Consider the following 25,057-nt stretch of genomic DNA (forward strand, 5'->3'; position numbering starts at 1 on the left):
GAGTTGTAGTCCTTGCGCTAACACTTCGCCCTATTCTGAATAAAGAAAAGAACTACATCTCCCAAGAACCTTTTCTCTAACCGTTGCGCTCCGTGGGCAAAATGAGCCGGGCATGCGCACATCACCCGGAGGTGTCGTTATCTGCCCCGGGGGAAAAGGAAGTTGCTTGCTTGGGTGTATTAATGGGGGTTCGGCAGTATTACCGGGGTCGACTGCTGGTGGTCAGCGCCTCGTTACTGTTGCTGGCAACTCTGTATAAGATTGGGCTCGGATCTCAGGTGAGTAGGCATGTATAACTGTAATTACAATGACAGCAGTAGTAACAAACTATGTATATAGTGCTTCTGAGTTACTAACCTGTGCTTTCCCCCTTCAAAACGGTGGTTTTATGGTGTTGTATACGGTGCTTTGATGCAGAACTCATGTGATTACTTGAAGACAGTTTCTTTGATGATGGCTGTAATAAATACGCATTGGAATCAAGCTTGGGTGACAGCAAATCGAGTTCTTCCCCTATGCAGACGATGATAGGAGAGGAGAGGAGAGGAGAGCTGGTCTTGTGGTAGCAAGCATGACTTGTCCCTTTAGCTAAGCAGGGTCTGCCCTGGTTGCATATGAATGGGAGACTAGAAGTGTGAGCACTATAGGATATTCCCCTCGGGATGGAGCCGCTCTGGGATCATCGGAAGCTGCCATATACTGAGTCAGAGGCAGCTTCTTCAAGGTTGCAGGCAGGAATCTCTCTCAGCCCTGATAACGTACTGTATGCTTTGGTAGTTTGTTGGTTCAATAAAAAATTCTTGTCCTATTAAAAATAAATAAATCTTGTCCTATCTTGAAGAAGCCAGAGAGGGAATGTGAAACCTTTTGCTCTTCCCAGAGCAGCCCCATCCCCTGAGGGGAATATCTTACAGTGCTCACATGTGGTCTCCCATTCAAATGCAACCAGGGCAGACCCTGCTTAGCTAGGGGGACAAGTCATGCTTGCTACCACAAGACCAGCTCTCCTCTCATCTAGGTTCCAAACTCTCTCCCTGGCATCTCTAAGATAAGGCTGAGAGAGATTCCTGCCTTGCAGCCTTGGAGAACCTGCTGCCAGTCTGTGTAGACCAGTGTTTCTCAACCTTTTTGGACTCAAGGACCGCTAAATCATTTGTGCGGAGTGTCAAGGACCGCTACATTCTTTGTGTGCAGTTTCCCGGACCAGCAGTTAGTAAAGGGGTTTCAAGTTTAATTTTATTTTAAATATCTAACAGATATAACATCTAACATTGTAATTAAAATAATATCATAAAATAAAATTTGTTAAACAATAAATGTTAAACATCCTACGCTATTTGAAAATTGTGATTTGAGATAGTAGTATCTAGCAGGATTAAGATTAAATTATTGGATTCCAAGGAAAACACTCTTCGGGATCAAAGATTTTTTTATTTGTGCGTCCATATAAAAAATGTGCTGTTTAAGAGCTGCTTTAGCTTGAGCATATCCCATTCTTAATAAAGGTTCCGGGCTGAAGCCATATAAATTTAATTTCTGGTGAACTGCTCTTTTCAGAAGAGAGTATTGTCTGCCAATATCAGGGGAGCCAGACCAGTAGGATGATAGTTTTTTAGGGCCTAAACTTTAGGCTTAATCAAAGACATTCAACCATATCCTGGATTCAGCCTTAGGGTTGGCTGCTTCTACATGGGGAACTACATTGGATATGCATTGAGGAACTTGAAAAATGTTTCTGATAAATGTTTGCACCATGCCTCTAGTGCAGGGAGTTGCTATACAAAGAAAGTTGTGCTCCGTAGAGGAGTCGAGAGCGGGGTTTTGCCAGAAATAATTTTACTGCCGCAGGAACACGTATCATATTTGAGCAGCAACATCCTCTGTAGAAATCAATACTGGAGCTGAATCAAACTGCCATTTAGAATCTTTAGATTCTTGGGCAAACTTGGGAAATTTTAGATTCTTGGGCAAACCACACTTGCGAGGGAGGCGCGTGGGAGGGAGGGAGGGGGCGCCTGTGGCCCGATAATGATGCCTCCTGCCCCCGATACGAATTCCGTCACCCCCGAGCTGCTGCTTCTGCCGTGCTACTTACCCAAAGCGGCTCTCCGACCCTGGAGCTACTGCCACCGCCGCGTCCTGCCGCTCCTCTCGTGGACGCTGGCTCTCGCTCGCTGCGGGGCCAGAGCTTGCAGCTTGCGCGGGAGGCGCAGCGTCCTGCTCTCGGTCTCGGGCTGGCTGGGCTTTGAGGCAGCAGCAGCAGCAGCAGAAGCAGCTGCTGCTGCCTCTTGCTCGCCGCCGCAGCCGCCGCCGCCTCCTGCGGGCTTCCTTGCTGCTGCTGGAGCTCCTAGTGCCTGAGGTGCTTCCAAGCTGAAGTCTGCCGCGGGAGACGCCAGCAGGCAGGAAGGGTGGGTTCCCGCCTCGGCACAAGCCTGCCCCGATTCCTGCACTCACAGGCCATCTTCCCGCCCCTGCTCCACCCCTATTGGCCAAGCTTATACTGGGGATAGAAAAACAAATGGAAATGGTTCGGCTCCGATTGCTGCCGCTGCCTACTCTGCAGAGCCCTGCCTTCCTAGCAGCTAGGTCGCGGACCGGCACTCAACCCTCCGCGGACCGGCAGCGGTCCGCGGACCGGCGGTTGAGAAACGCTGGTGTAGACAGTACTGAGCTAGATGGACTAATGGTCTGACTCAGTATATGGTAGCTTCCTATGTTCCTATGGTTTCTGTGAGATGGACAGTGCAATTCCCCAAATTGTTAAAATTATTCATTACTTCAAATTATTAACTTAATAAATCTATCTATATATGCATAAATCTTAATAATACTTAATCTTAGTAATAATAGTATTGTTAATAAATCTTAGATAATCTAAATCTGAGCACTACATAGTCAATGCTATGTAATGCTGTTGATAATTTTTAATAATGCTTGCACTGTTCTTGTGCTTTCTGTGTTTCCTTACAACCTCTCTCGCCTTGTAAGGGTAGGTTCAATATTACCCCCATATTGCAGGGCTGAGAGTCTGAGAAAGCAGCTTACCAAGGCTACTTAATGAGCTCAGGGTGCAGGGGGAGACTTAAACTGGGGATTTGCTGGCCTGAGGTTCAGTCTTCTTCTTAGCCCCTACACCAGCTCTCCACCACTCTGGTAGAGTTCTCAGACAAATGTTATGTTCCCTCTTCGCTGGCATAAAGGGCAAAAAAAGCATCTTCCAGATGCTGATTAGCTGCTGAAGGCCTGTCAGATCTGACCTTGTGTGTGACATCTTAGGAATCTTCTAGAGGTACTATTGCCCTCTAGATCAAAACAGTGAGAGTGACCTGGAATTGGAGAAGCAAATAAGAGAGGTGCCAGACAGAGCAGTAATAATGAGTGACCTCAACTACCCACACATAGTCTGGATAAATTCAAATTCAAGTAATGAAAGAGAAACCAAATTTCTAGACATGCTAAATGACTGTGCCTTAGAACAGTTAGTCGCAGAACCAACCAGAGAGATGGTGACCTTGGACTTCATCCTTTCCGGTCCTTTCTTGGAGGGAGGGTCCAGAAGGTGGTGCTGGGGGACTACTGCTCCGCTCCGTTGCCCTGTGGGGTCCCGCAGGGTTCGGTCTTGTCCCCCATGCTGTTTAACATCTACATGAAACCTCTGGGAGAGGTCATCCGGGGACTTCAACTGAGTTGTCAGCAATATGCAGATGGCACTCAGCTCTATCTCTCTTTGTCACCTGATCCTAGGGAGGCAGTGGATGTCCTGAATCGGGGGCTGGAGGCCGTGATGGGTTGGATGTGGGCTAATAAACTGAAATTGAATCCAGACAAGATGGAGGTAATGTTGGTCAGTAGGAGAGCCAATCAGGATGAGGAGATTTTATTGGTTCTGGATGGGGTTGCACTTCCCTTGAAGGAGCAAGTACACAGCTTGGGGGTATTGCTGGACCCAGCTCTGCTTTTGGAAGCTCAGGTGGAGGCGGTGGCCAGGGCTGCCTTTACACGGCTTCGGCTAGTGCGCCAGCTGCGTCCCTTTCTCGAGAAGGCAGATCTGGCCACTGTTTGTTTGTTTATTTATTTATTTATTTGATTTCTATACCACCCTTCCAAAAATGGCTCAGGGCGGTTTACACAGAGAAATAACATATAAATAAGTTGGAACCCTGTCCCCAAAGGGCTCACAATCTAAAAGAAATGTAAGTCAGACACGGCAAAAGTCACTGGAGGTACTGTGCTGGGGATGGATAGGGCCAGTTACTCTCCCCTGCTAAATAAACAGAATCACCACATTAAAATGTGCTTCTTTACCAAGTTTGCAGGGGCACAGTTACCCATGCCTTAGTCACATCACAGCTGGATTACTGTAATGTGCTCTATATGGGGCTGCCCTTGAAGAATATCTGGAAACTGCAGCTAGTGCAAAATGCGGCAGCGAGGGTTTTATCCGGAGCTGCCTGGTGGGAGCACATCACACCCATTTTGAAAGAGCTGCACTGGCTACCAGTTTGTTTCCGGGTCCAATTCAACGTGTTGGTTTTGACCTTTAAAGCCCTTAATGGTTTGGGCCCGGGATACCTGAGGGACAGCCTGCTCCCAAGGGTTGCTGCCCACTTTATGAGGGGGCTCTGCTCTGGGTGCTGACAATGAGGGAGGCTCGGTTGTTGTGCATGTGGGACAGGGCCTTCTCTGTTGCTGCCCCCAGACTCTGGAATGCTCTCCTGGTGGCTATTCGCTCCTCAGTCTCCATCACAGCTTTTAGAAAGCACGTTAAATCGTGACTTTTTACCCAGGCTTTTATATGATTGTCTCTACTGTTTTTCTTTGTACTTTGTATTGCTTTTATGCTTGTGTGTTAAGTTTTTAATCAGATTTGTTTTATATTTTTATCTTAATATTTTAATTGTGTCTTTTTTACAATCTTGTTTTTAAATTTTGCTGTAAACCGCCTTGGGATTGTTTTAATGAAAGGCAGTATATAAATTTAACAATAAAAATAAATAAAATAAAATAAAAAATAACCCTGAGTGGTGCCCAGGACTTGGTGCAAGATGTCAGAGTTGCAGAACCATTGGGGAACAGTGGCCATAGTGTGATACAATTCACCATATATGTGAGTGGAGAATTGTCAAGGAAGTCCAACACAGATTAGTTAAAAGGAAGTTGAAAGGGAAAGTCAGGAGGGTCAAATCACTCCAAAGACCATGGGACCTATTTAAAACCACAATACTAGAAGCTCAGTTGGAATGTATACCAAGAAGGAGAAAAGGTACCACCAAGTTCAGGAGGACGCCAACATGGCTAACAAGTAGAGTCAGGGAAGCTATACAAGGGAAGAAGACTTCCTTCAGAAAATGGAAGACTTGCCCAAATGAAGAGAACAGGAAGGAACATAAGCTCTGGCAAAAGAAATGTAAGGAAACAATAAGGGATGCAAAAAGAGAGTTTGAGGATGTAGCAGATTACCAAGCCTTTGTCTCAGAGCAATCCCACTATGAGGGGAAGGAAAATGCTGAATAATTCCCCTCAGCTTTCTGAGCATGGCTTCTCCTCAGACATTCCTGTAATCTTGGTAGGATCTAAGGCTGCCACCACCACCCAATTATTAACCACCCACCCACCCCTCCCGGGGCTTGGGTGGAAATCCCAGGGAAAACTCATTCTTTTGCTACTGGAAAAGTATACAAAAACCTTCTGTGTGCAAGCCTACACATGATGAGAAAACTAACAGCTGCCAAGCTCCTGAGGCATGTGTGCACACCAGAGTGAGACCCCCTCCCAGCCCCCTTTCTTCTGAGTCAAAAATCTACTCAGAGAGGCTTTTAAAAAGCAAAGCGGGGGAAAGCTTTATTCAAAATACTACAGACAGATTCCATCTGAGGCTCTCTCAGCTTTTAGTTACAGGTAAACAAAAGTAATACTCAGTGGCTACAAGAACACTTCAAAAGCACCCCAGCACACTTTAATTGGGGCAGCACACTTTAAAAATCGTAGTAACCCAGTTGCAAAGAACATGGATGTAAGAAAATACAAACACACCTTTAAAAGTTTAGAGTCTTTTGCAGAGCCCTAGCTGGATGGGCACAGGCTTAGCTTAGTTATGTTACAGGTAAACAACAATTAAACCAAGATCAGGGATATACAAAAAACACACAATAAATATAAGTTTCTAACGCAAAATTTGACTAACGAACTGTTCCCTATGCTGAATTCCCTTTCCCTTGAAAACTCACCCATCACCTGATGCGAATCAAGCTTCCTGCAATCCTGTCTCTCAAGGACCTATAGTTCTTTCCACAGCCATACTTCATGGCCACACGTCCTGCTCTCACCCCCAGCCTACTTCTTTCTAACAAAAAACCTCTTCTCTTCCTCCCAATGTCTCTCTATGTGCCACCCACCTGGTGTGCTGATTGGCTGAGCCCTGGAGTTCACCAGCCTGTCAATCAGGACAGGGTTCACTTTCAGTTAATTCTTTATGGGTGGGGTGACTGACTAGTGGCTGATCACTGCAGAGAAACATATAGCTAGAAGTATCAAGGGGAATAACAAAAAATTCTTTAAATATATGAGAAGTAGGAAACCTGCCAGGGAGGCAGTTGGCCCCTTAGATGATGAGGGCATGAAAGGGATTATTACGAAGGATAAGGAGATTGCAGAGAAAGTGAATGAATTCTTTGTGTTTGTCTTCATGGCCAAGAATATTGACTATATACCCTCTTCGGAATTGAGCTTCTCAGATTTAGAGGCTGAAGAATTGGGCCAATTTGAGGTGACAAGGGAAGATGTTCTAAACTGTCTTGAAAAACTAAAAATTGACACATAGCCAGGGCCAGATGGCATCCATATAAGAGTTCTGAAGAAACTCAAATGTGAAATTGCTGATTTCCTAGCAAAAATATATAACTTGTCCCTATAATCAGGCTTTGTACTAGAGAACTGGAAAGGAGCTAATGTAACTCCAGTTTTCAAAAACTGATCCAGGGGGGATCCAGGAAATTACAGGCTGGTCAGCTTAACATTGGTGCCATGCAAATTGATGGAAAGCATACTTAAGGACAAAATTGTTAAAACATATAGAAGAAAAGGCCTTGCTGAAGGAGAACCAGCATGGCTTCCGCAAGGGCAAGTCTTGCCTTACTAACCTTTTGGAGTTCCTTGGAAGTGTCAACAGGCTTGTGTATCAAGGTGATCTGGTTGACATAGTATACTCGGACTTCCAAAAAGCTTTCGACAGAATTCCTCACAAAAGGCTCTTGAGTAAACTTAGCAGTCATGGGATAAAGGGACAGGTTTATATGTGGATTGGTAATTGGTTGAAGGACAGGAAACAGAGAGTAGGAATAAATGGATAGTTTTCACAATGGAGGTAGGTAGGAAGTGAGGTCCTCCAGAGATCTGTACTGGGACCAGTGCTCTTTAACTTGTTCATGAATTATTTAGAAGTTGAGGTAAGCAGCGAAGTGACCAAATTTGCAGATGACACTAGATTATTTAGGGTAGTGAAATCCAAAACAGACTGTGAGAAGCTCCAAAAGATCTCGCCAAACTGGGGGAGTGGACAACAAAATGGCAAATGCAGTTCAATATAAGCAAGTGTAAAGTGATGCATATTGGGACAAAAAACCCCAACTTCACATATACGCTGATGGGATCTGAACCGTCGGTGACTGACCAGGAGAGAGATCTTGGGGTCATGGTGGATAATTCATTGAAAGTGTTGACTCAGTGTGCGGCAGCTGTGAAAAAGGCTAATTCCATGCTAGGAATCATTAGGAAGGGGACTGGACACCCCCCCCGCTAATATTATAATGCCCCTATACAAATCTATGGTGCAGTCACATTTGGAGTACTGCATATAGTTTTTGTCACCATTTCTTAAGCAGGATATTGTAGAATATGGTGCAGAAAAAGGTGCAGAAGAGGGCAACTGGAAAAGGTTCAGAAGAGGGCAACCAAGATGATCAGGGGCCTGGAGCACCTTCCTTATGAGGTTAGGCTACAGCATCTGGGGCTCTTTACTTTGGAAAGGAGGTGACTATGGAAAGACATGATAGAGGTCTATAACATTATGCATAGAGTGGAGAAAGTGGACAGAGAGAAATTTCTCTCTTGCACGCACACACACACACACACACAACACTAGAACCAGGGGTCATTCCATGAAACTGAAGGTCGGGAAATTTAGGACCGACAAGAGGAAGTACTTTTTCACACAGTACATAATTAATCTATAGAATTCTTTGCCATGGGATGTGGTGATGGCCACTAGTTTGGATGGCTTTAAAAGGGGCTTAGACAAATTCATGGAGTACAGTTCTATCAGTGGCTACTAATTTGGTGGCTGTGGGCTGCCTGCAGCCTCTTATGTTATGTTCACTTCTGCATGTGAAATGTTATCTTGTAATCCTTAAAACGGTGTGATACATTGTAACTTGATATTCAGTCTCCTAGCCCACTGTTCAGTCTCCACTGTTTTTGAAGTGGGGGGCCACTTTAGCAAATAAAACAAAAACCAAAACAAAATCCACCCTTCACTGTGAGAGCCATTTCTCACTGTGCTGACCTCTGCACAGTACTGTACTTTTCTCAGGGCTAGGAAGGAGAGTGACACCATGTGCAAAGGGGGCATGACCCGGGCTCTGTAAAGCCCGAGCAAGCTCTCCAAAGCTCATTTCCAGCTAACGTTTGCTGGCTGTTGCGTTTATGTCAATTGCTCTCTCTCTCCAGTGAGGAAGTGAAATAAATGCACCCAGCCAGCAAACGCTAGCTGGGAATGTATTTGGGAGGGTTGGGGCGGGTCCTCAGGAGATCGGGCCACACTCATGTGCGCATGATGTCATGTACACGGGACGTCTTGCACAGCCCTTCCCACTGGTGGCCCAGGTTCTTTGAACCCTATTGCTCAGTGGTAGCTCCTCCCCAGCTCAGTCTCTTAGACATTACACTACACCAGCTCTCTCGGCTGGCATTCTGTTTCCATTGCGGCCAGCCACATGCTTTTAGGTTGTCCACAAGAGGGCATAAAGCCTCTCTCACTTGTGTAGTCCCAGAATTCAGATCCACCTTTGTTCTGAACCTGAAGATTCTACTTAGTCATCAAAATCTGTATATGATGTACATCTCAAAGTACTGCTCTTAGGTTTTCTTTTGTGTTGATATTTTAGTTTTGTTCTGGTCAAAGAAACAAAACTTTTTTTAAAAAAAAAATAATAATTATGTTATCAGGGCTCTAATCCCCATTTAAATCTACCTAAGTGGCCATTAGTAATGGCAGGAGAGAGGGCACGCCCTCAACTCCTGCCTGTGGCTTCCAGCAGCATCTGGTGGGCCACTGTGAGAAACAGGATGCTGGACTAGATGGGCCTTGGGCCTGATCCAGCAGGGCTGTTCTTATGTTCTCTTATGTTCTCATCTTCTAGCAGTGAAATCTGTAAGTTAATTGTGTGCCAGAGAAACTGTGGAGAAAGGTATTTGTATCCTTTAACACTAGAACTCTGGACTACCTATTGAAACAGATAGGCAATAGAATCAGGAGAGACAAAAAGAAATACTTCTTCATTCAACAACAGCAACAACAACAAATATGTATATACTGCTCTTCAATCAAAGTTCTCAAAGCGGTTTACATAGAAAAATAAATAATACATAAATTAGATGGTCCCCTGTCGCCAAAGGGCTCACAATCTAAAATGAAATATAAGGCAGATACCAGCAACATCCATTGGAGGTATGCTGTGCTGGGGTTGGATACAAATACCTTTCTCCACACTATACATAATTCCACTACTGTGATACCATTAAATACCATTTCTTCTGTTTATAGTTTATCTTCTCAAAAGGCCCTTGTTTCTTCTCTGCCCTGGTGATCATCCAACATGAAATTAAAAAATGAAACAAACTGTATTCTGTACCACTAATCTTCACTCCTTCCACTCTGCCCTATTGCTTTAAATTCTTTGTCACCTCATATTTGCAACACCTCTGTTTATCTGTTTAAAAAGCAGCAGCAGCCACTTTAAGGCTTCTTCTGTGCATTCATCTTGCATTCTGGAGTGTGTTGAAGGTGACCGTGGGTCAGCAGGAAGGAAGGAATTCTTTCCTACATTCTTGCCAATTTCCCCTTACATTTGGGGTATTTGTTACACTGCCCCAAACTTGCATCTCTGGATGGTTTACAGTACAATAACAAGAATTAAAAAATTAAACATTAAAACAATTTAAAATAATGATAAATTCTGTAAATGGTAAAATTTTTCACCTGACAAGCAAGGATGCTTACTAAACAACGAGCTGGAGGAACATGTGAGGTAAGATTAAAAACATGATAAATGTTGGACTTGGGGAGACCGTGATTTGAATACCTGTTCAACCATGACGCTTCCTGGGTGCCACTAGATCAGTCACACACTCTCAACATAACCTACCTCATAGGGCCATTGTGAGAATAAAATGGGGGAAACCTCATGGATATCACCTTGCAGTCCCTCAGTAGATGGGATGTAAATGTAACAGATAAATAAACATTGCTCTCTGGAAAAGGCCCATTTAACAGTGTTGCTCTTATAATTTATTTCAAGGTGTTAAACCATTTGTCTTCCTATGCCTCCTGGAAGACAGAGAAGCAGCTCTACAAGCTTGATGTTGCCTGGCCTAAATTTCCTGAACAATTCACTGGTCAAACATTTTGTGTTGCTGTTGACCACATCCATGGATTAGTTTATGTAGGACAGGTAAGAAAAGATCTTACTCTTCTGTCATGATAAACAAAGATGTCTGTCTATTAATATACTTATATCCTTCTCTGTGTTTGAGAAGGAATTCAAAGCAACTAACACAATATATTAAAAACAGCAGTCAAAATACACATCAAAGGAAGGAAAAACAAACATAACCAGCCCATATTTTTTAAAAGCACAGGTAAAGAGGAATATTTTAGTTACCATCTGAATTTGTGTAGGGAAGGCATCAATCACACCTCAAAGGAAAAAGAGTTCCAGAAGCTGGGGGTGACTACAGAGAAGACTTGCTTTCACATTGATGTCAGCTTGCCTCTGATGGAAAGGCAGGAATGGTCTCCCTAAAAGATCTGAACAGGGCAAATTCCGGCTGCAAGAAGCAGTCCTCCAGGCATATTCACAGTTTTGGTGGTTAACAGTTTGCTTGATTGCTCAAACAAATCTGGTATCTTCTGTACTGAGTGGACAGGTGCAGATTCACCCTTAAACATAATAATGATATAATAAGCTAACACGTTTTAGGAGTAGGAAAGGATATCTGAACGATTGTCTTATTCCACATTTATTTTTATTTATTTATTGTGTATATACCCCGCTTCCTAAAGTGGCTCAGGGCAGTTTACATTGGAATCAAAAACACATAATAAAACAATTAAAATCAGAAGACATTTAAACCAGATTAAAAGTAAAACTAAATATTAAAAGCCAGGCTAAAAAGATGGATCTTTAAGCCTCTCCTGAAGGCCTCCGAGGAAGATAGTCCTCTTATATGCACAGGGAGCACAATCCACAACCGAGGGGCGATTACTGAGAAGGCCCAATCCCAGGCTGCCAGAAGATGAACTGTTTGCACCCGAAGACGGGCCCCTCCTGATCTTAATGAGCGGTGGGGATATAGTAAAGAAAGGCACTCCCTCGGGTAACCTGGACCTAAGCTATTCAGGGCTTTAAAGGGAATGACCAGCACTTTGTACTTTGCTTGAAACAGCCAGTTTCAAGCAACTTGGCAGCCAGTGCAACTGTATAAGAAAAGGCATAATGAACATGAATCTGTTCACCCTATAAGAACTGATGGAGGGGCCCTCCAGTGTGTGCCTCTTCTAGCTGAGGTTTGTTCAGCAGCCACATGTTGTATGGCTTTGTTTGCTGTGGCCCCTTTTTCGGGAATACTTTCCCAAGGGATATTTGATTGGCTCCCCTCCCCTCCCTGCTTTGGATGACTTGTAGAGACTGTCTTATTCAGACACACGTTTAAGATAGTTTTGTAGTCTACCCCTCCCCTTAGCCGAGGTTAACGGAGCGAGCGCTCTGTTAACCTCATCTTTTTGATCGTGTGTTGCCATGGTGTGCCTCTGTGCCACGGCAACACACGAGGAGACCCCTGCCGGGAACAATTTGAAACAAGCTTCTTGGCCCTGGGGGTCCCTCCAGAATGCCCTGTGTGCTCGTGTGGGGCATCCTGGAACTTCCAGGGGACACACGGCCCCCAATCCTTGCAGCCCCCGCCGGCTCTGTGACTGAGCTGGCAGTCATGTGGGCGGCCGATTTGGCTGCCCAAGGCTGCAATTGTAATTTGTCTGCGGGGAGAGTGGGCTAAGCCCACTCTCCCCGCAAACCCTTTTAAGGCAGGTCTCACTGACCGTGAGACTCGCCTCATTGTGTTTTGAAACTGTGCATATGCTTTTAAAGAGGGGGATGCATCTTTCTTTGTTGAGGGACGCAAACATTTCCAGATTTTCTTTGAGTGGAAGTATACTTTCCCTGCACACTAGTACTAATAAATGTACTAGTGTGCAGATTAAAAGTGTCATGTGGGAAAGTGTCATGTGGGAAACAAGTAAAGGGCTGAGTTCTTGACACGAATGGAAGAAACCTTCCAGAGTGGCAACAGCTAGCCAAAATGATATACCTGTTGCACCAGCTAAGTGAGCAGATACAAAGATATGGGCTTTTTTGAAAATTTTGAACTGGAAAGTTTTCTGGCAGGGGAGGAATTAATATTTCTTGTGGAACATTTCTCATGCAAGTTTATCCTCATTTATGTAAAATTAGCATTAACTTTCTCAAATTTAATATGCAAAATTTTCCTAAATAGAATGTCATCTGATTTGGCTTGTTGACTAATGATGTGTCTGCACTACGGGTGGGTGGATGTGATTTTCACCAATCTCCCCTTCCCCCTGCGGTGCACTGTGCCTCCTGAAAATATGTTCCTGAGGGTCCTACATCTCTCACAGGCATATTTTCAGAATGCATCATAGCTGCAGGAGAAAGGGGAGATTGGTGAAAATCATCCCTTCCCCCATCATGTGTATATAATGTCAGTCTAGATTTCAGCCCCTGTATTTTTATCTGTCTGTGAATTGGAGATAACAGTAGCTGTCAAACTTGTAAGAGTTACTATGCTTCTTTAAATGAATTGTACAAAAAAATACAAAATGCACAGACATATTTATACTGAATACATAAATCATCTCTTAAAAACTAAGAGTGTATCTTATTAGATTGTACAAATATATTTTCTTTCTCTTCTTTTCAAGAAACAAGATAATATAACCTACACACAGAAAGATAGCTCTCTCTTCCTTTTCAAGAGTTATCCTTTGTGTCTTCTTAATTGCTGTTCTGCTGGTTATTTTAAACTTTATGTTGTTAGCTGCATAAAACATTCCATTTGAGAGTGGAGAAGCAGGGAATAAAAATCATAGAATAAAAGATGTTGTTGTAAAAAGAAATAGGATTTCCCTCTGTGCTAGCTTCATCTGACTAGTCTTCTTTGATTATGTTCATGTAATTTCCAGAGAGGCAATGATGTGCCAAAGGTCTTAGTGTTTTCTGAAGATGGCTATTTCCTGCAAGCATGGAATACCACCCTTGAAATGCCTCATGGTATCTTTGCAATAAACACCCCCAATGCAAGTTCAGTGTGGATCACAGATGTTGGGACTGGTATGTAGAATGACTGCATATTAGAAATTTTGCATTGGGGCAAGATAGTATGGCTGTTCTACTCATGAGCAGCCTAACCCAGGCTAGGGCAGCCCAGTCTGGGTTAGGCTGCTTATGTGCAGCACCAGGTTCCACACGGATCCCGGTGCTTCCTGCCGGGACTCACCCTACTTTATACCCCGGCCTGTAGCCAAGGTTAAGAGCGTGTGCTTGGGCTGCTTGTAAGCCAAGCATACACAGATTTGGGTGTCTAGTGCTCCTGATTCCTGAGGGAATTCCCTCAATGCAATGTGCTCATTGTGTGGTGCAATGGGGAATATCTGGAGGCCGGGAAAATGAGTCCCGGCCTCAAGCAATCTGTGCTGCATGGAGTGGCGCTGATTGTCTGTGTGCGCACCAGTGCACCAATGACTTGACAAAGAATTGTCTGGGTGTACGGTAGGAGAGCTGGTCTTGTGGGAGCAAGCATGATCTGTCCCCTTTGCTAAGCAGGGTCTGCCCTGGTTGCATCTGAATGGGAGACTAGATGTGTGAGCACTGTAAGGTATTCTCCTCAGGGGTTGGAGCTGCTCTGGGAAGAGCAGAAGGTTCCAAGTGTCCTCCCTGGCATCTCCAAGATAGGGCTGAGGGAGATTCCTGCCTGCAACCTTGGAGAAGCCACTGCCAGTCTGTGTGGACAATACTGAGCAAGATGGACCTATGGTCTGACTCAGTATATGGCAGCTGCCCATGTTCCTATGAAATCCTCCCCCCTCCCTCCACCGCCACACTTCCCACCCTCATGGGGAGCGTGTGAATAGCCTTAATATCTCTGATATCCAGCTGAATGTCCATTTTAACTACAGGATAGGCCACACGCTGCATCTCTGTACATTGCAGGCAATTGCTATCTATTGTATTCATATTTTTAAAAGCAATTCTAGGCGCATAAAAATCAGTGGGAAAGTAGTTGCTAACTTGGACACATGTTTGGTTTTGAACACTTGAAACCTTAATCACGTACTTAAGGGCCATGTGGCTATAACTGACAAAGCTATAGCCTGATCCTTGACACCTGAAAACTAGTTTGCTTTGAAGTGTTGCAACACGCATTGTTATCAGAAATCCTCCAGGTCATGCTGCTTGCTGGAGTAATTTGAATGAATACTGACTCAGCTTCTTTGTTGGCTGCTATCAGGCCTTCAGCCCAAAAACTACAACTTTGTACTTCTGCAGATCTTTCAGGTTGCTTTGTACAAATTCAGTCATAGTGCAGGAGGTGGTGGCTACAGTAGGTTGAGGGACAGGAACAAAGATTCATGGCGCAATGCAAAGCAGGCACCACAACTGAGAACTGGAAGTCCTTTCAAAACTTCCTTCAGTTTCTGTCCAATCCTACACACTCTTGCTCTGATCTACGTACAGAGAAAAAGTGGTCTTGCTGAGAAATCTCTTCTCTTCTTAATGTAGGCAAGAATGGACACACAGTTCAACAGTACAGTCCTTCAGGTAGACTCCTTCAAGTCATAGGCACTCCCGGTAAAGCAGGTTCAGGTACAAATCCCATACAGTTTGATCAGCCCGCAGAAATCTTTGTGGAAGAAAATGGAGACCTCTATATTGTGGATGGTGATGGAGGGATGAACAATCGCCTGCTCAAACTGACACCAGGTAAGCAAGCGGGACATAAATGGCCGTTACAAGAAGCTTTCAAAGTGGTATATGCTTGTCGTGTGCATGTTTTCCCCATGTTGCATAGATGTAGAGCACAGCACCACTAAAGTGCTTTCTGTTCAGTACTGTCAGCTGCATTCATCATTCCAGGACATGTTCTCGATAATGTGTGTCCCATTTCAGTGTTCATGTACAGCATTTCAAGCCACTGTAGAATTTCAGCATTCAGACCATAGTTGAGTAACTAATTAAAAATAACCTCTCAAATGAACATATGCAAAATATTGTAAAAATGAACCAACTTACTTAGAGGGAGCAAACAGAAAGGGAAGGCATGTCATTGCTGCCCCCAGACTCTGGAATGCTCTCCCAGTGGCTGTTCGCTCCTCCGTCTCCATCACAGCTTTTAGAAAGCATGTGAAATCTTGGCCTTTTACCCAGGCTTTTATATGATTGTCTCTGCTACTGCTCTTTGTATTCTGTATTGTTTTTATGTGTGTGTTTTAAATTTTTAATCAGACTTGTTTTTATATTTTTAGCTTATATTTTAATTGTGCCATTTTTATAATCTTGTTTTAAATTCTGCTGTAAACTGCCTTGGGATTGTTTTAATGAAAGGCGGTATATAAATTTAACAATAAATAAACAAATAAATAAATAATACAACTCTCACTGTAATAATGCAAATAGTATTTGTATTGTAACCCTTACAATAAGCCTGTAAGTTGCGGCTGCACAACTTCAGCTTTCCTCCACATGTTGGACTACAACTCTCATCATCCCAGGCCACTGTGGTGAGAGAAGATGGGAATTATAGTCCAACAGCAGCTGGAGGGCTGAATTTGCGCAGCCCTCTTGTAAGGCAAGTAAGTAAATAAATAAATAAATGAGTGAGTGAGTATTATCGCCATGTTGAAGCTGCGAATCTGAGGCTGAAAGGGTGTGGGTTACTCAGTACCATCTGGTGAGTTCATGGCACGGTGGGATTTGAAGCAGGGAAAGTCCAGATTTACAGCTCAGTCTGTTAAACCCTTGCTACACTACACCTATGCTGTTCTCATTGGTTAGGAGTCCCTCTAGTTCCAGTGCTGCTATTAATTGCCTGGTCAGTTTTAGTAACAATTGAATCTGTAAGTCTGCTGCTTGGATTAGATTTAAACAGGCACATATTCTATTCACATGTACTTACATCAAGGTGTTCTGACTGGGTTCTAGATTTCAGCCCAACATTCTGCCATCTATAGCTTGGCATAATCTTCAGAACTAGCTTGACTGGTGCAGAGCATCTGCAGACTGGTAGATTGCTATTCTTGCCCCGCCCCACCCCCATCACAGCCCCCTCACTCCAGAGACCTCCCCATCCTCACCTAAACCCTGCTTCTCCTCCTCTTTCCTCCTGCCTGGGCCTGAGTTCATTGAGGTTCAAGCTCTTTGTGCACAGAAAGCCCTGAAATGGGCCGAAACAACCCGACCTGTCATTTGGGTGGCAGGCAGTCTCATGGAAGGAGCTTTTGCTGCCATCTCCACCGCCATCCCCACTTTGGTCTCCCCCCCCCCCCCCCGCCGCCAGCACCAGTGGAGCACAGTGCCCCTCTGGCTGCATTCCTGCCATCGCCATCTCGCCACCCAGTGGCAGTTTCTAAAGGTTACAAAAATAAGATTTAACTTGCCCCTGCCCCAAGCTCTCAAGCTGGGGCAGAAAATCTTTTTTGTCTACGGGTGGCGACAAGCTTACTCCGCCCCTGCGTCCTCCTCGCCACAGCAACAGCAGTAGCGGCAGTTGACAAGCCCCTTACTTGCCGTTGCTATAGTGACTTCCTTTCTGTGTCACCAGCTCCTCTTCCCTCCTCCAGGCACCTTCAGCTGCTGCTGGCCTGCATTTTCATTGGTCATGGCTGCAGCAGGGGCAGCGCTTGGTTGTGGCAAGGGCGGGGCTTGCCACATACCACTTAAGCATTTGATAGATAGATAGATAGCTATAGATATGTCTAGAACTATGAGTTTGTGGGATTACAATCACACTTTGGCTGTTCATAGGATTCAAATATTTCTAGGTATTATTATTATTATTATTATTTGTTATTACATTTATATCCCGCTCTTCCTCCAAGTCGCCCAGAGTCTACATACTACATACTTAGGTTTCTCTTTCACAACAACCCTGTGAAGTAAGCTAGGCTGAGAGAGAAGTGACTGGCCCAGAGTCACCCAGCAAGTATCATGACTGAATGGGGATTTGAACTTGGGTCTCCCCAGTTCTAGTCCAGCACTCTAACCACTACACCACACTGGCTCTCAGGTACTTCTGTGCGGTAATTTTGTATCATAATTCATACATCTTGAAGCGGATTAACATAAGGCAATGGTTATTTATTTGATTCTGATCTTTTTATTATAAATGCACAGCAATGTATGGTATTTGACCAATTGCTTTCTCCTCACAGACCTACAGGTGATATGGCTACGTGGGGAAAATGGTTCTGGCATTACACAGTTCAGGATTCCACATAGTGTAACAGTGGACTCTGTTGGACGGGTAAAGTACCAATGATATCTGCAACGTTTTTGTAAAATCTCCCAATGCCGAGGTCCTGAACTACTTAAAATGTAAGTTCCGATAAGTTGCTTGGAACTTTCAAGCGAGGATTGAACCTTCAGGGCTTTTTATACTCAGTTCCTGCAGCTCCAACTTCTTCTATTGGTTCACAGGTTTGTGCAACATTCTGCCACTCACTGTTGCCAAACTATAAATCAGGGCTGCACAACTTGGGCACTCCAACTGTGTTTAGATTGCAACTCCCATCAGCTGCAGCCACAATGACCAATAGTCAGGGATTATGGGAGTCGTTGTCTAACATCTGCAGGAGGACTAAAGTTATGCAATCCTGCCATAAATGAACCCTATGTGTACACTGCATTGGGTTATCCTCTGTGGAAAAGATTCTCCCAAGACTTTTCTTGGCAAACGCTCCTTTCTGTGGGATTTCGTCCTATATATCATTCAATATATATGGATTGCTGTCATGGAATGTATGAAGGAGGCCTAATTAAGGCTGCTGAGGATGATATACAGGTGAAACTTGGAAAATTAGAATATCGTACAAAAGTCCATTAATTTCAGTAATGCAAATTAAATTAAGGTGAAACTGATATATGAGACAGACACGTTACATGCAAAGCGAGATAAGTCAAGCCTTAATTTGTTATAATTGTGATGATCATGGCGTACAGCTCATGAAAACCCCAAATCCACAATCTCAGAAAATTAGAATATTACATGGAACCAAGAAGACAAGGATTGAAGAATAGAACAATATCGGACCTCTGAAAAGTATAAGCATGCATATGTATTCAGTACTTGGTTTGGGCCCCTTTTGCAGCAATTACTGCCTCAATGCGGCGTGGCATGGATGCTATCAGCCTGTGGCACTGATGAGGTATTATGGAAGACCAGGATGCTTCATTAGCGGCCTTCAGCAATTCTGCATTGTTTGGTCTCATGTCTCTCATCCTTCTCTTAGCAATGCCCCATAGATTCTCTATGGGGTCAGGTCAGGCGAGTTTGCTGGCCAATCAAGCACAGTACACTGTATACTTTTCAGAGGTCCAATATTGTTCTATTCTTCAATCCTTGTCTTATTGGTTCCATGTAATATTCTTATTTTCTGAGATTGTGGATTTGGGGTTTTCATGAGCTGTACGCCATGATCATCACAATTATAACAAATTAAGGCTTGACTTATCTCGCTTTGCATGTAATGTGTCTGTCTCATATATCAGTTTCACCTTTTAATTTGCATTACTGAAATTAATGGACTTTTGCACGATATTCTAATTTTCTGAGTTTCACCTGTACAAGTGTCAAGATGCATATGGTAATAAAATACCCTCTTTCTTACTGGTACACAGATTTTGTTGGATGATGAATAGAAACAATTGATCCTTTCCTATATAGTACAGTAACGACTCAACAGCACACTTTACCTTTAACAAGGTATGAAAAAATAAACCAATCTGCTCAGGATTAGAATATTTTGATCCCTACTTGAAACTATATTAAGTATTATGATTATATTGTCAAGTAAGTGTGTGCATAGTGAAACTGTTTGCATTTGCAGATTTGTTGAGGAATCTTCTTTTTTAAAAGGCTTAGAATAGTTTCTCTGTGTTCAATAGGTTTGGGTTGCTGACAGAGGCAATCAAAGACTCCAGGTTTTTGACAAAACTACAGGGGAATGGTTGGGATCTTGGAGTTGCTGCTTCACAGAAGACAGCCCTTATTCTGTCAGGTATTGGACTTCTAGTTCCATGCAAATATGAGGTGGTGGTGTTCACTGACTAGGGCTCCGATTGATTATGAACAGTTCACTCATGTGTTAGGTGGCTGATAAAGGAAGAATTCCTGGTTTAGAACCAGCCCACGCTTTATGCAACATTGTGGGTATAGTGTTCTAGTGTGTTGATCTACTGTTTGCATCCCCAGCAAACACTGAAATGCACCTGCCAATGAACTGCACATTCACTTTACCCTGTTGTCACACACTGTTATGTGACGCGTAGTGATTTCTGAACAGATGATCCTTTAACATATCTGGCTCCAAGGAGAAGGCAACTCATTCAGTGTATCCACAAAAATAATCTGCATATTCTGTATTTTCATAACTAACGTGAATTATGAGCTGGCCGGACTGGCGGTAGACTTGTTCTTTCTGTAGCACTTTTATAGTCAAACTGCAGTGAAGTTGATACAGCTTCACAAATGCTAAAGTAGGGCTTATATCTCTGATTTTTTTAAAAAAGCTTTTTAATTGGTGCCTGATCTCTGAACAAGATCATGTGTGTTTCCTTGTCTGTAACTGTAAGGATTTTGCCCATTCTCATGAACCTGCAGCAGCTTAGAAACCTCTTTTCCTTATTGGAATGCTTCTCTGGAAGGGTGTGAATATCATGTAGACTTTCCCATTTGTTCATTGGAACCCATGTTTGTAGCAGTAACTAAGTCTGCAACTCTGTCCACTTACCTGGGGGTAAATCCCATTGAACTCAGACTTATGTCTGAGTAGAGATGCACAGGGTTGTACTGCAAGTCCAATAGATTCAGATTTATAGTGGGCCATGGCGTTTGCCTGATTTGGACATACATGTTCTTTCTGCAGGTCAGACAAAAATGGTGTGTCTTAAAAACCTACAAAAAACACAACTCGGGTCGTTTCCTTGGGCAGAAAGAACCTGTGCACGAATGGGACGCACTGCTGACCATGGGTGGAAGGGAGTGTATGTGCCTGTCTGTAGCTCCCCCCCAAATTAGCTCTAGAGGGTCAGGAATCCTCCAGAGCAGCTGCCACACTCAAAGGATCTGTTGGGGATTGGTTGATCTTCCAGAGCAACTTTTCAGAGGTGTGGAGGTCTGCAAATAGGAAGGTCACTGATACCACCACCCCAACCCCATACGAGCAGAAGTGTTTTTTATTCAAAGCAGGGGGATCTTTGGATCCAAACCAAATTTCATAATTTCTTTTCTTCCTTTAAATCATCTTTCTCTTTCTCCTGGTAGATTTACTGCTGATAAGAAATATATAATCATAGCCCATCTAAACACGGATAGAGTGTCAATCGTGGCTGCCCCACCAGTTGGATCAATTAGAGATTGTATTGTGGTGGGCACGATTCAGCTTGCAGAAGAAGTCAAGCCCCATCTTGTGGATGTCAGCATGAAAACTGGAGCCATTTATGTGGCAGAAATTGGAGCCCAGCAAGTGCAGAAATATGTTCCTTTAGACTAACAACTTTCACATTGCACAAGTAACTATGGGATTTTCCTCCTAACAGATTGCTATGAATGATTTGCACAAAAGTGACCAATTACATGGGAACCCTTGGATAAGGTTTGTTCACTTGAATTGCACACTGATTTTAATCTTCTGTGCCTATCTCATGGACTTGATTGTTGGCAGTTTTTATTTCACTGGGTTCGATATCAGTGTTGCATGCTTTTAATCATTTAAGGATACAAGGTTTAGTTCAGGACAGGCTACTTCTTCAGGTGACTAGAAATTTTTGTCATTTTGTAGCCTATACCCAGCTAAATAACCATATTGATTTCACTCCTGTCAGTATGAATGGGGGCAAAAAAACCCAGACTAGACTAGTGTGTACATAAACAGGAACAATTTGCACTGCAAAACTGTGTCTTTTAATGTCTTGTGGAATGTCTGCTCCCGAGTGTGAGTCCTGCCAAGGAAGGCCTTCTCGGTGGCAGCCACGCTGCTCTGCAGTTATCTTCTGCAAAAGGTATAAACTGCTTCATCCTTGCTGTCTTTTCAAAAACAGGTTTAAAACTTACTGTTTCAGGAAGCTTTCAGTTTCTGAACTCCTGCCTTTGTTCCATGCTGCTCCAGTTTATCTCTTTTGATGGTTTATTTTGTTTTAATATTATGTCATAACATTTTTACATTTTTTGTACACTACTGTGATAATTTATATGAACAGAAGTCTAAAAAAATAAATACTGAGAACTGTTCTGCCACCTGGTGCTTTGAAGAATGACCCAGGAATTTATATTTCAAACCAAACATGCATGTTGTATCATCACAAATTTGTGAGGGAATGTTACATCTAATCTGTTTGTGGTGGTGCTCACAGCTTTTGCAAAACTGTAAACAGTTCTTGTATCACTAAAAATCCAGGGGATTTTTTAATTTATAAAGCACCAGATATTAACTGGTGCTATATGAATTATACAGAGAGAGAGAGAATATTGTCTGAAAATAAGCTAATACTTTTAAAAATGAAGTAAGTGTAAATGTGACATACACATTTATGAGATTACAGAGAAAGTATATATTCAACAGCAATTCCAGATTTGCTGCTATGTATTATTTGAAATGACCCTAGGAAAAATGGGATAATCTCTCATAGATGCTTTAGGTAAAGAGTTGTGCTGTGTGACCTACATGAAGGCTATGATTCTCTGGGGGGGGAAACCAGCTTAAACACAGGCTTCTTGTTGCTCAGTGCTTGTTTCTTAGAAATTCTAAAAAAAATATATAGCACTCTTCAACACAAGACATTCTCAAAAGTGGTATTCACAGCAAAAGGTATGAGAAAATTGTTCCCTGTCCCAAAAGGGGCTCAAGAATGAAAGGGAGACACCAGTGACGGTCACTGGAGAGACACACTGGTTTGGATAGGGACAGTTGCTCTCCCCCTGCTAAGGATGAAAGCTTTAACTTTCACAGGTACCTTTTTGCCCAGTTAGCAGGGTTGCAGAAATACAGTAATAGGGTTCCTGAGGAGCAGACCCAGTGTTCATTAACACTTTGTGGGAAAGGTAAGGTAGAAGGTGAGACAAAGATAGAAATGAAAGAGCTGCTGTGAGTGGAAGGAGATATTAGAGCACTTGGGTGCCTGGGTCAGCCATTAAAATGTAAAAGGACAGGGAAACAGATTGGAGAAGTTTCATTCTACCTGGCCCCTGGAAGCTGCCATGCTCCTTTCTAAATGGCAGCAGATGCTGTTCACACACACTCAAGGAGGCTTGAGTTTGACTGTCCATAGGAACTGCTGGGATCTATGCAGATCCCAGCAGTGCCTCAGCGCCAAACTCCGCACCAAGTTCTTAACCCTGCCGGTTCTTAGCCAGTTACCTAACTCAGCTCCCGGGATTGTGTATCAGTATGAGTTTGGCATGCAGTGTGCTGTGGGATTTTTGGAGACTCGTCCTGGCCTCTGTTTACCTGCACTGCTCCCAGCAGCACTTGCACACCACAGAGACTCAGAGTGATTGTCTGGTAGACTGAACCCTGCCTTCCCCCCACCCCGGCCGCCCTCCTGACCAACTCTGCAGGCGCACTCGTGTGAATAGGCCCAAGGTTCCCACCCCGCTACAATTGCATAGGCCACAAATGTTACATTTCTAATTTTATGTTGAAGGGGACACATTCCTGGCTCATCAGTGCGCTTAAGTCATGCAGATTCCAAAATACTTTTTCCTCACAGTTTTATAGTCAGTCCTCTTTTCTCCTATACAGTTGATTGTTCTCATGCCCACAGTAGGTCAGGAAGCTTGAGTTCTGCAAGAACAAGTAGTTGCAAAATGAGCTCGTTGTTTGAGAATGCAAATATAAAGCTTATGTGAGGCCTTATTCTAAATCAGTGTTGACTGTGTAGCTCAATGGAGTTTAAAAAAAACAAAACAGGCCCTACTCCATCTATCTCTGTTTGAGCACAAAATAAATCTCTGTGGCCACATGTCTGGGTTATAAACTGTTATAAATGCTGTTAATCTTCTTTAAATGAGGTATAAAATCAGATAAAAATAGCACAGCAATACTGGCCTAGTACAAATATCATACAGAGCCAGGATTGAATCTTGGTCTTGTGTGTGATGTCCCCTAGCCTCAGGTACACATGCTCCTGCCTCCCTTTCACACACAAGGAAAAGATTCATTTTCCCTGCCTTACTAGAAGTCCGGATCTGTCATTATGTCAGAATTGGCTGAACTGGAGTCAGAGTTTGGAAATAAGCCAGGGTTTGAAACTGGGATTGTATTGTAAAAAATCACCTTTTATTGCACAAAGTGCAAATAGCCACATGTGTCAGTTTTTCCTCTTCAGTGTTTGACGCTGACAATAAGAGAAGCAAAAATTTTGAGGCCTAAAGGGAGAGATGGAGTTTGTCTAAGCAGAACAGTGCCTGTAAAACTTCCACCATAGCAAGATCGGAGGTCCACAAATGCACACTTCATAAGATCATTGACTTGGAAATTTGTGTTGATCAGAAAGGTTGAGTTTGGATCAAAAACTAAAGCTGTGTGTATCTCATTTCATTGATAGTGCAGTCTTAACCCCATGCTACACCACTTGTATCCCAACCTACTGCTTGAAGACCAGTGTTCTCCCCGACATTGGATCTGATATGTATGGACCTGGGTTGTGCAAAAACGTGCAAAGCTTATTGGATTCTGGCTCTCGGTTGTGAATGAGGGTGTCTTTTGTTCAGCAAAGTGATCATAGACATCTAGAAAAACCTACTAAGCATCAAAGCTATATTGGTGGAATAATCAGGAGGGCTTAAGCCTTTCAACAATCACTCTCTGACACTAAGGGAAGTCATCCTATCAGAATATGTAAATATTGGAGAGGAAAAAAGATTGTGCCTTTTATGAATATTCAATCTGCTGTTTGCATACAGCAGTCTCTGAAATTTTCTGGCTTTTCCCCAGGGTGAAAAGCCTCCAGTTGCCATTGCATGGCATTATGATTGTCCAGAAGCACTCCAAGCTTGTAAATGTGAGAGCCCTTCTTGTCCCCAGTGTGCAAAAACATACAGCAAAACAACTTGAGCCAATAACCATTAAATCAATTATGTACAAGAAGCAGCTTGATGTAGGTTCCATACAGGTACAATGCCATACCAATAAGTCTGACCTGGTTTTCGTTTGTTTTAAAATCTTTTCAGGGGAAAAGGTTGTGCAAGCTGGACCTACGCTTGTACAGATAGGAGGTGGCATTCATGTTGTTCGTTATGTGTGGAGAGTTAATGCAGGCATGTGGCAGGCATATCCATGGTGTCTGAGAAGAGCCTTTGCAACTCTTTCTCCCTCGTCTCTCCTCCCGCCCCACCCCGCAAAGGTCAGCAGTCTGTCAATTCTTCTCTACCTTCCCCTCCCCTCTGGCAGCCTCCGGCTACACATGTGGACATACTACTTTTAAAATAGATA

General features: G+C 43.4%; 1 protein-coding gene across 2 annotated transcripts; it reads left to right on the forward strand.

Moving 5' to 3' along the window:
• Positions 1-109: 109 nt before the first annotated feature.
• Positions 110-21,861, forward strand: NHLRC3 (NHL repeat containing 3). 2 transcript variants are annotated; one of them, XM_053284998.1, is made up of 7 exons: positions 113-278; positions 10,575-10,727; positions 13,535-13,682; positions 15,132-15,332; positions 17,780-17,871; positions 19,512-19,624; positions 20,890-21,861. In XM_053284998.1, the coding sequence occupies exons 1-7, from the start codon at positions 183-185 to the stop codon at positions 21,116-21,118; spliced, it is 1,032 nt and encodes a 343-aa protein (XP_053140973.1). In that variant the 5' UTR covers positions 113-182; the 3' UTR covers positions 21,119-21,861. The 2 variants fall into 2 exon arrangements, with proteins under 2 accessions (XP_053140974.1, XP_053140973.1); XM_053284999.1 differs by lacking the exon at positions 19,512-19,624 and having other exon boundaries at positions 110-278; positions 20,890-21,038.
• Positions 21,862-25,057: the final 3,196 nt, after the last annotated feature.

Source organism: Hemicordylus capensis, chromosome 1 (assembly GCF_027244095.1).
Source record: "Hemicordylus capensis ecotype Gifberg chromosome 1, rHemCap1.1.pri, whole genome shotgun sequence".
NCBI classification, from domain to species: Eukaryota; Metazoa; Chordata; class Lepidosauria; order Squamata; family Cordylidae; genus Hemicordylus; species Hemicordylus capensis.

Coding starts and splice junctions, on each gene's coding strand:
- NHLRC3 (XM_053284998.1), top strand. CDS start 183: ATGGGGGTTCGGCAGTATTACCGGGGTCGACTGCTGGTGGTCAGCGCC. Junction 279..10,574: donor AGATTGGGCTCGGATCTCAG/GTGAGTAGGCAT, acceptor ATTTATTTCAAG/GTGTTAAACCATTTGTCTTC. Junction 10,728..13,534: donor GATTAGTTTATGTAGGACAG/GTAAGAAAAGAT, acceptor TGTAATTTCCAG/AGAGGCAATGATGTGCCAAA.